Source organism: Gastrolobium bilobum, unplaced genomic scaffold, assembly GCF_033153095.1.
Source record: "Gastrolobium bilobum isolate Gb01-03AN ecotype WA unplaced genomic scaffold, APGP_CSIRO_Gbil_v1 utg2244, whole genome shotgun sequence".
NCBI lineage: Eukaryota > Viridiplantae > Streptophyta > Magnoliopsida > Fabales > Fabaceae > Gastrolobium > Gastrolobium bilobum.
The window spans coordinates 76,923-87,269 of record NW_026895272.1 but is presented as its reverse complement, the minus strand read 5'-3'; the positions used below and the strand labels follow the sequence as shown (position 1 = coordinate 87,269).

General features: G+C 28.9%; 1 protein-coding gene across 1 annotated transcript; it reads right to left on the bottom strand.

The window, feature by feature from the left end:
• Positions 1-8,291: 8,291 nt before the first annotated feature.
• On the bottom strand, positions 8,292-8,585 carry LOC133303248 (glycine-rich protein 5-like). The gene has a single exon (XM_061503131.1). The coding sequence runs from the start codon at positions 8,583-8,585 to the stop codon at positions 8,292-8,294; it is 294 nt and encodes a 97-aa protein (XP_061359115.1).
• Positions 8,586-10,347: the final 1,762 nt, after the last annotated feature.

Here is a 10,347-nt window from a genome sequence, read left to right as displayed (position 1 = left end):
AGTTATAACTTATGTGTAGGCAAATGCAATGCTCAGTATTAGGGGGCGTTTTTCTTAGCACAAATTTTTTGAATATTAAAAAAATATAATTGAAAGGTGAGTTTGGTAAGAAAATATAAAAAAAAAGTGTTTAGTTGAAAAAAAATTTACGAAAAAATTTGATAAATATTATAAAAACTACGTTTGATTTGAGTTAAAATATTGATGAAAAAATGAGTTGCAATTATCGAAATACCCTTTATATTTATAAAGTCTATATTAAATATTTTTAAATAGTGCTATAACAGAGAGTATTTTTGGCATGTAAATAGTTCCCTTCTTTCATTAGCATACAAAACTTGAAATACAATTATGCAAAAAGTCTTTCTCAATAGTATTTTTTCCCCATTTTTACACACAATTGTAAATGGCTAAGCAACACCGATGCATAGGAAAAAAATTTAAAAACTTTAACCAAACAAAGAAATCCAAAAAAGACACAATCAGATGCATAGATAAATTCTACAAAAACCAGAAACAAACACCGCCTTAGGAATAACCTATAGATATTTTTGTGGTAAGTGATGGTTTTTTTAATTGTGACTATATGTTATTCCAATAATACTAATGAAATTATATTGGTCTTTAGTGTATAAGAAGAAATTTTAGAGTTAAAAGCCGAGAAATTTGTAACCAAAAACAAAAAAAACGACGAGAAATGTAAAGGATAGTAGTCAATTAAGATTTTAAAAGATTATTTAGGGATGTGTTGAATTAGAATTTTAAAAAAATTTGTTAAGATAATTTTTTTTATAGATTTTAAAAGACTATTTAGAAATAAAAGGACTTTAAAGATTTTTTTTACCATTAATATTGAATTTTAAAAGATTTTAATAGAATTTATAAGATTTGAAAGAATAATAGATTTATAAGATTTTAATAAACCATATAAATTTTTAACAAACATTCAAAATTACAAGAGTCAATAAAGAAAATAACAAAAAAAATTAGAAAAGCAATGAAATTAATAAAAAAAAGTAAAACGTAATATAATTTTCTTAATCAGTAAAATAATATAATTTTTCTTTATCAAAAAAATAATATAATTTTTAATAAATATTTAAAATTACTAAGCAACGGCTCTTCATATATCTAAAACTATATTAGTCTTCCACGATTAGCATTTTCTCGTTCCTACTATTGGATTTGACTAATGATTTAAAATTATCTTATTCATTTGGTATTAGAGCTATGCACATATGATCATAATACCCAAATTTTGTAATTATTAAAATAATTATAAATTTGCATGTAGAACCTAAAGTTCATGATAAAATTTCGTTTGAAATTTTTGCAATTGATCTTAAAAACTTTAGGATTTTTATTCTACGTAACATCCCTTGATTTTAACGTTTATAAGGAATATTACATTATTTCTTATATGTATATATGTTTTCACTTTATGCATGGTCAGAGAGAAATAAGATGGAAGGGAGTAAATATTATTAATTAATACATATTGATTTATTTAATCTTATTATTGATGATAAGTAGGGGTGTCAATATGGGTTGACACGACACGAATTTGACACGACACGAATTCGACACGACACGAATACATCAACACGAACACGACACGAATTTTCATTCGTGTCAAAATCTTCAACACTGACACGACACGAATTTTTTGCGGGTTGACACGACACGACACGAATACACGCAAAATAGGGGACAAAACGGTAATTGACAAAAAATATTTAAAAAAATAGATCGAAAATAAAGAAAAAATCAAAAAATAATAATAAAAAAATAAAAAAATAATAATTAAAAATAATACGGGTCGACACGAACACGAATTCATAAACACGAACACGACACGAATTTTTTGCGTGTCATTTTTTCCAACACGAACACGACACGAATTTTTTTACGAGTCAACCCAAACACGAATTTTTGTGTCGTGTCGCGGGTCGACCCGCGTGTCAAAACCCATATTGACACCCCTAATGATAAGAACTGTAAAAATAACATAAAAATAAAATTTATATAAACTTCCACCAACATTACTTTATAGGTACCGTTACGTCAGGTACATACGGAAATTATTTTACATTGGTCCTACAGTCTACTAAATATTACATCACTCCAGTTTATATTTTACATACTGCCATCACATAATTATACAATACAAAAGTCTTATCCTAATTTAGTCTATACGTGTAGGTCTCCACTCTTTCAGCATAGAATATTGAAACAGCTCCTTTATTTTCTACTACAATATAAAACTCCATGCGGTCCTCGTAAAAGTAAATATTGATACTCCATCCTTCACCTGATAAGCTTAAACTAGGCATTATGATTTTCTGAAAATGTTAGCACAAAACAAACACACGTGAGAAAATTCTCAGTAACATTGAGGTTTTCTAACTATAACCATTTCCAACCGTAATAACGGAAAGTTCTATTCTCTCATATAATTTAACAAAATGAAGTAATATAATAAATAATACACTGTGTAATATTTAACTGAAGCTAAATAATTTTCCAACTTTGTGGTTCTCCGCATATGAAAGATTTATTGTAGAGGAGCTCAAGCCACGATAAAGCGTCCATTATCCTATAATCATCTGAACCCAAACTCTGTGGTTCAATTTTTCTCTTCATAATTATTTGGTACCAAATAACGACCCAACTTTAGCAATCAGAAACCAAATTTAAAAGAAAATAAGGAACTATAGAAGAATAAAAACCAAACTATTTAACAAATAAGTCCAAGAAATGTTTAAAGAGAATAATTTAACAAAATTACAAAAGCATGAAAATTCACGTTGTTTGAAGAATTAAAAAGAAGATGAGAGAATATATTTTATATATTTTTTTACTCAACGTTACCTTCTTCTTTGTCGCTTTCCTTCTTTCTTTCTTTTTCTTTTTCTTTCTCTTTCTTTCTTTCTCTCTCTTTTTCTTCTCGTTGTTCTCTTTTTTTTACTTATGGATAGCGTGTATATATATATATATATATATATATATATATATATACACACACAAAGAGACTTACTTATAGTCAAGTTACATTTCGTTAGATTTGGACAAACTGGTTAAATTGTAACTAAGTAATCATTACTATTTAGGTGATAACTATCCACGTTATCAGCAACATAACAGTTTCTAGAAGGATTTTCATAAGCTTTCATCAGGTGATTCCACGTTATGTAATATGTTTTATTTAGTTTCAGTAATATATTTATTTATCAATTATTATATTAATATTATCATTTATTTTATTATTAACATATTATATATTTATTTTAATACTTAATTACTTATTTATTTTTATTATTATTATTGTTGTTGTTGTTGTTATTATATATATACGTAAACATATATATATATATATATATATACATATATATATATACGTCCACGCTTTTTGGGCAAAAGTTGGCGCAAATGGCGCCATAACGTATATGTTCACGTTCTTCGCGTCCATTTGTAACAAAATTGGCGCTAAAGGCGCCACTATTGGCGCTACTAGCGTCGTTTTTTTTTTTTTTGAATATTACATTCTACGTAATGAAAGTTTTCTAACCATATATTATATGTATGTTTTCATTGAATATTCTAAAAAAATTTGAATCTGGATTTTTGGATTTTATTACGTGAAAGTTTAAAAAAATTCTCAAATTTTTTCAATCGATACATTGAAACCTTAAATTGTTATAGAAATTTTGAAAAATATGTTTTTAGTTATCTATTGACACAAAAATTATTTGAAATCATATACTATAGCGAAGGAATTTTATTCAGGAATGTATTGTTACGAAATACAGGGTTCCTCTTATGAAAGTTTCAATCTTTTTTTAAATTGATATTATTTCATTGATGTAAAATGAAATTTGGTTTTGAGGGTTTTAGTTCCCCTGTTATTTTTTTCACTGTTTTATGTTGTTTTTAATACAAAAGTCACACCTTTTTGTGCCAAGAAAAGTCGCGACCCATAGCTTGAAAAATAAATTTTTAAACTTCCAAAATCTCTCAAAAATATATTATTTTTGAGATAGATTATATTAAAATCTCATTGATTTGTTGTTTCTGCGTTGTTTTGAGAGAAAAATCGCTCAAAAATCTGTTATTTTTGAGTTTTGACGAAGCTCCCATGCCAGAACCCAATTTCGAGCACATCAATCTGCCAAAGGAAGAAAAAAAACACTGCAATAGATAAATCTGAAGAAATCCTAGGAGTTAAGATGAGATTGTGAGAGATTTTTCACTAAAATATCTCGCGAAATTCACACAATAGAAAATTCATTAAAATCGTTAGATTTTTTAATACCACAAAATTATTTTTCCTTTATTTAAAATCTTGATTGAATACCAGCAGATTTGAACAGACTCTAAAATAATATTTTAAAATCCTAATTGAATATCACGTGACTTTTTTTCAATCTTAAAAAATTATAATTGAATACCAATAGATTTTTTTTATCCAAAAATAATCCATTAAAATCCTTTGAAATTTCAATTCAATATACCTCCTTGATATTTTAAAGATCCAACAATTACTAACTTTAATAAAAATTTGGATCAATTTTATTTGTTAAAATAATAAGAGATACACAAAATTTTGGTTATGCTTATCCATCAAAGAAACTTACAAAATCTTGTCATTCACATAAAAAGAGAAGAAAAAATTCATAATTATTATATAATAATAAATTTTATTTTGTTGTATTTATAAATTATGTACATTTGTCGTCAAACAGATAACTACATAAAAATATTATTACGAGACTCAAAATTGTGTTACTCAATGGTGTAAATTTTCTGGGTTAGGCTAGGTTATATTTGTATAAAATATTTTAGATCTGGTTTGGTTTGTTAGTTTTGTATAGGCTCAAACTATAAGTTTGGTCTAGTCTATATTTAACAAATAATAAGATTTATTAGTCTGTTTAAGTCTATTAGACATTCAATAATTATAAAATGATAATTAAAATAATATAATTTTGTTATTCAAAATTATTAAAATAATTATTTATTTATTTTATTTAAATAAATAATATGATATAAGTCGGCATGTAAACTTATAGGTCTGATATGTAAAAGAAAGCATATAACGACATACTTTCTAAATAGGCTTTTGTTTGTACATGAGTTTGTTCTATTTGACTATATGTAATAGGTCGAGTCGGTCTAGCCCGGTTGACCCATTTGCACCCATAGTAATATCCCTCTATACAAATAAAAAATGCAACTTTTACAATATATTTAGGGATCACTTATTAAAATCTTCATATATTTAAGGGTTTAAAATTTTTAAAATTACTTTAGATACTCTATCTATTGTTCATCAAAATATATACAAAAAAATTGTATGGGGCTCATGTTTTGTTTTTTTCTCTCTTCTTTTCACATGGGTTTACATGAATTCCACACACTTTTTTTTGTGTATTTTAATGAATATTAAATTTATAAACTTTAAACAAATTTATAAAATTATCCGCAGAATTTGTAAATAAAATTATCCGCAGAATTATCTAAAATAAATAAAATTATCCGCACACCCTTAAATAAAATTATCTAAAATAAATTTATAAACTTTAAACCCTATATTTAAACAAGTCATACAATTATCCGCAGAATTTGATATGGATGGCCCTCATGTATGATTAGGCCCATTTTAACTGTGTCATTTCGGAGGACAGGGTCCATTCCCTGTTATATCACAATAAATGAGTCTTATTATACTTGGGCAAACTATCCCTCCCACTCCTTGGTCCAAAACCTACAAATGATTGAAAGAAAAAGGTCCAGGTCAAGAAAAAATGATCAATTTTCAAATCCAGTTATAATTTCCAAAAATAAATAAAAGAAATCCAATTACTCTCATTAATAAAAACAGAAAAAAATCAGATAATTTAGGAAAGTGAATTATGCTACTGAGTAGGGTTACATGCTTTTATATGTAAAAATGCAAGTGGATTCAAATTCTAAAAAGCACAATTCTTGGAAAGGACGAAAAAACACAAATTCGTAACTAGATTAGTTGAGCCCATTAGGACCGCGGATACTGGTAGGTATCTATTAAAAAAAAAATAAGATTATGTATAAAAAAAAAAAATAAGCTCTTGAGGGGTGGTACAAAATCCAAATACTTGCTAGTTAAATGATAAATCAATAATCATAATGTGCTAAATGCATGATTTCTATAATGTGCTAAATGCTTGATTAGGTATATTGTACAACTAGCCAGACAATTTAATAGTAGCTATATATGAAATGACGAGTAGGTGATGGTTAATTTGCTATTTACTACTTTAGTTGAACCCTGAAGTTCTTATTGATCAATTGGAGAGCGTGACTACTACTGCTAGCAGCCTTACCAGTTGCCAGCAATGATAATTTACAAGTGTTACATGCAGAGCCTATTGCCATCTCCAAACAGCTAGCCGGGCCACCTAATTGTTCATTCAAACCTTTACCAAAGGTATTAATTAACATAATTAGCCTGATAAGCAATTATAGGAATAAGATATTATAAAGAACCTTGAGATACACCACCCCAAAAGCTAGCTCAAAGGGTGAGAGTGTTCAAGGCCTTATAAACTCCACATTAGTTGCACATACAACCAATGTGGGACTATATATCTCAACAGATATACATAGTTGACAAAAGTTTGTAAAAAATGTAGTGTTGAATGTCTTTATTTTACATCAAAAACTTCAACCCAACATATTAACAATGGTTATTAACTCTCTACTAGCCTTACTCCAGAACTCACAGGCCAGACCTGGAGAAAGAGATAGTAGTAGCACTTACTTACGTTTCAGGATTGAAGATGTTGAGGACCACCACATAGTGCGTGACTGGAAAGTAGAAACTACCTAGAGAAATGGAACTGATAATATCCCCTCCTTTAATGTCAAATTATGATGTACCAAATGCAGTAATAATATTCATGACAGCATTTTAAAGCTTGGTTGCTGGCTTGCTGCTTCAAAATAATTAAAGTATTACAACGGCCTTGGTAGTTTACTTGGTATCTTTACTTCTTTCTTTATGTATATTCAATCGATCTAAAACATGATTGGCCATGAGCTGAACATATAATAATAGTCATCTGTCTATCACCAATACCGACACGGGACACGACACTCCGACACGGTAATTCTAAAAAATGTTAGATTTCGACACGTTAGGACACGTTTTGATATTAAATAATATTCTTAATTTACGTTGTGTATATTATATTTAATATTCAATAATTTAACAAAAAAAATAAAGCTAAACTTATAATACTCATTAATTTTGCAAAGAAACATAAGATATCACAAATATTTATATTAAATTCAATAAAATAATAATAATAATCTAACGAATATAATAGTTAGAATTAAAAACGCAAAGCAATGCAATCTTTGAATCTTTTTTTTAGTTTTTACAACGGGCGTTGTAGTGTCGGGAAGTGCCGGAAAATAGCAGACACGACACGTCGGGATTTTTGAAGTGTCGCTGCTTCATAGATAGTCATGGCCACAAATTAACATTTATCATATTAAAGTTGTAGTACATATAGTAAACTGTGTTCTGTTTTCTTTTTTAAATCGAAGTGGTAGATCACACAAATTATAAAAATATTTTTTTTCTTAAACAAATTCCTATGAACAATCAGTGAGCATAGACTTTTATACCTTCATGCAAGACAGGATAAGATACATATAGCGAATGATCAGATGTTTCAAATTAACCTGCAGTGGGGACATATATATATATACTGTCGGAAGAATTCATGATAAGTCATAACTAAGTAGCAAACATTACAGGGATTTTATTCACATAAGGGGACCAATGTAATTGAACATCAAAATGTCTTCTCCTGTCAACAAAATAATTATTGGAGCTATAATTTTTTTTTTTCTTTTTCTTTCTTAAATTTTGTAATTACTATATGAACTTCATTTTAACTAAATTCAAAATGGTGTCAGTCCTAACTATTTTGTTAATTTGGATGTTCCAGGTAAGAGAAATCACGTGTAAATGGCATTTAAATACAAAAAGCTATGAGTTTTGGAGAAATGCATGCACTGATTCTGACTTAACTTCCAAGTGAAACACATGCATCCATAAAACTAAAAAAAAAAAAAAAACATGAGACAAGAACACATTACAAAACATCCTAGTAGTACTACTATTCTTGCTTGGTGATGAACCCTAGAATGTTCTGATGACAACATGCCACCATTATTTTCTTAACGAAAAGAAAGGCTAGCTAGCTATAGTAAAAGAAAGAAACAGAAAGCCATGCATGGTCTCAAGGGAAAGGATTGGCACCACCAGCTCCACCACCAGCACCAGCACCGAGTCCGCCAACTCCGCCAGCAGCACCACCGAAAAGGCCACCGTTTCCACCGCCAAAGCCAGTACCTACTCCAGCCCCAACACCTCCAAAAGGAAGTCCATTACCACCAAATCCTGAAAAACCACCAAGGCCACCATAGCCGAGGAAGTTCTTCTGGTCCTTCACACCAACAGCATCGTTGGGCACATTTCTTGCACTTGCAACCACAAGCAGAGCAAGAACAAGCAAGATGCACCACCTAGCCATATCTCTGTTTTGTCTCGCACACTCTATATGTTGTTGCCTCTTTCCCCTTGTGGGAAAACAGTGCTTGGGGTTCTCCTTTTTAAAGGGAAAAACTAAGAATGCTGAGGGGGTAGTTGAGCATATAGTAAATGAAATTGAATGCCATTGCAGAGCCTTGCTGTCAACAAGCACATTATCCCAAATATTTTTATATGTTAATTCGTTATATTAATTAAAAGAGGCGAGCACAGAACACTGATAAAGCTGTTTCTTGGTCAAATTTAAGAAATAACATCTTCACGTAAAAAGATTTTGTTGAGATATATAGTTTTACATGAGCAATTAATAATGGAGTTTACAATATTCACGCTTCTAGGCCAAGGTTCTTGACAGATTTTGTTATATTAAAAGGTGATTTTGTTTACTTATTTGGTGCTTCTTTAATGGAAGTGACTGGCCAGTGAGATATATTTCTTAAGAGAAAAAATTGTATGTATTTTTATATGAATTTTGGTTGTATTCCGAGCCTTTTTAACAAAGCAAAAATGATGCCCTCCGAAGGAGATAGTATTTAATTTGGGTGGTTTCATTTCGATATAATTTCATTTTGCTTGTCTTTCCTCAACGTATAGATCTTTGTTAATCCATATATCATATATGGGTGCAAATTGAAATGTATTTGTTGATTTGTAGTGATGCAATTTCTCATTCGTTTATATATACTAATTATGTAACTTGGTATTTTTAGTTCTTAATTAGATACTTATGAATCTTTCTATTTTCTTAATTTAAAAAACATAACTTTTTTTTGTAGATTTTTCTATTTTCTTTTATTGATCGTATAACATATTAATATTATAATATTGGATGCAAAAACAAATAACATTAGGCTTATATATAGTATATAGTACATGACATGATTAACATAACTTTTTTTTGTAGATTTTTCTATTTTCTTTTATTGATTGTATAACATATTAATACTATAATATTGGATGCAAAAACAAATAACATTAGGCTTATATATAGTATATAGTACATGACATGATTAACATAATTAATACTAATTTCTTCAAATAATATTGCATATATATGCAGACACACAAAAATATATTTTTTATGAGGAGATTTTATATTATTTGGACTAATATTAATTTCATGAACCAAATAAATGAAATGTTTTGAAACTTCATTTTGTTACAAAACAGATACATAAGAATTCATTGTCATTGTATTTCTTTACCTCAATGAGGGTTCTTTTTATACAAGAGGTCAGTAAAACTAATTGCTAATTAGTAGGTAACTAATTCTTCTATTCTAATCTCTATAGAATCATTTACTGAATAATAGCCTAACAAACTACAAACAGCCTAACAATACATAATTTTAAATTCAAATATATTTCAACACTCCCCCTCAAGTTGGTGCAAAGATATCAATCATGCCCAACTTGTCTATTGCTTCTTGAAATATTTTTGCAGGTCCGGCTTTGGTAAGAACATCAGCAAGTTGTTTTTCAGACTTAATGAATGGGAAGCGAATTATATCTTCATCAAGCTTTTCCTTTATAAAATGCCTGTCAATTTCAACATGTTTGGTCCTATCGTGTTGAATGGGATTATGTGCAATTTGTATGGCAGCCTTGTTGTCACAGTGAAGGTTCATAGGTTGATCTTGAAACAAACCCAGATCTTGTAGAGTTCTTTTTATCCAAAGTAACTCGCATACTCCTTGTGCCATTCCTCTGTATTCAGCTTCTGCACTTGATCTAGCAACAACCTTT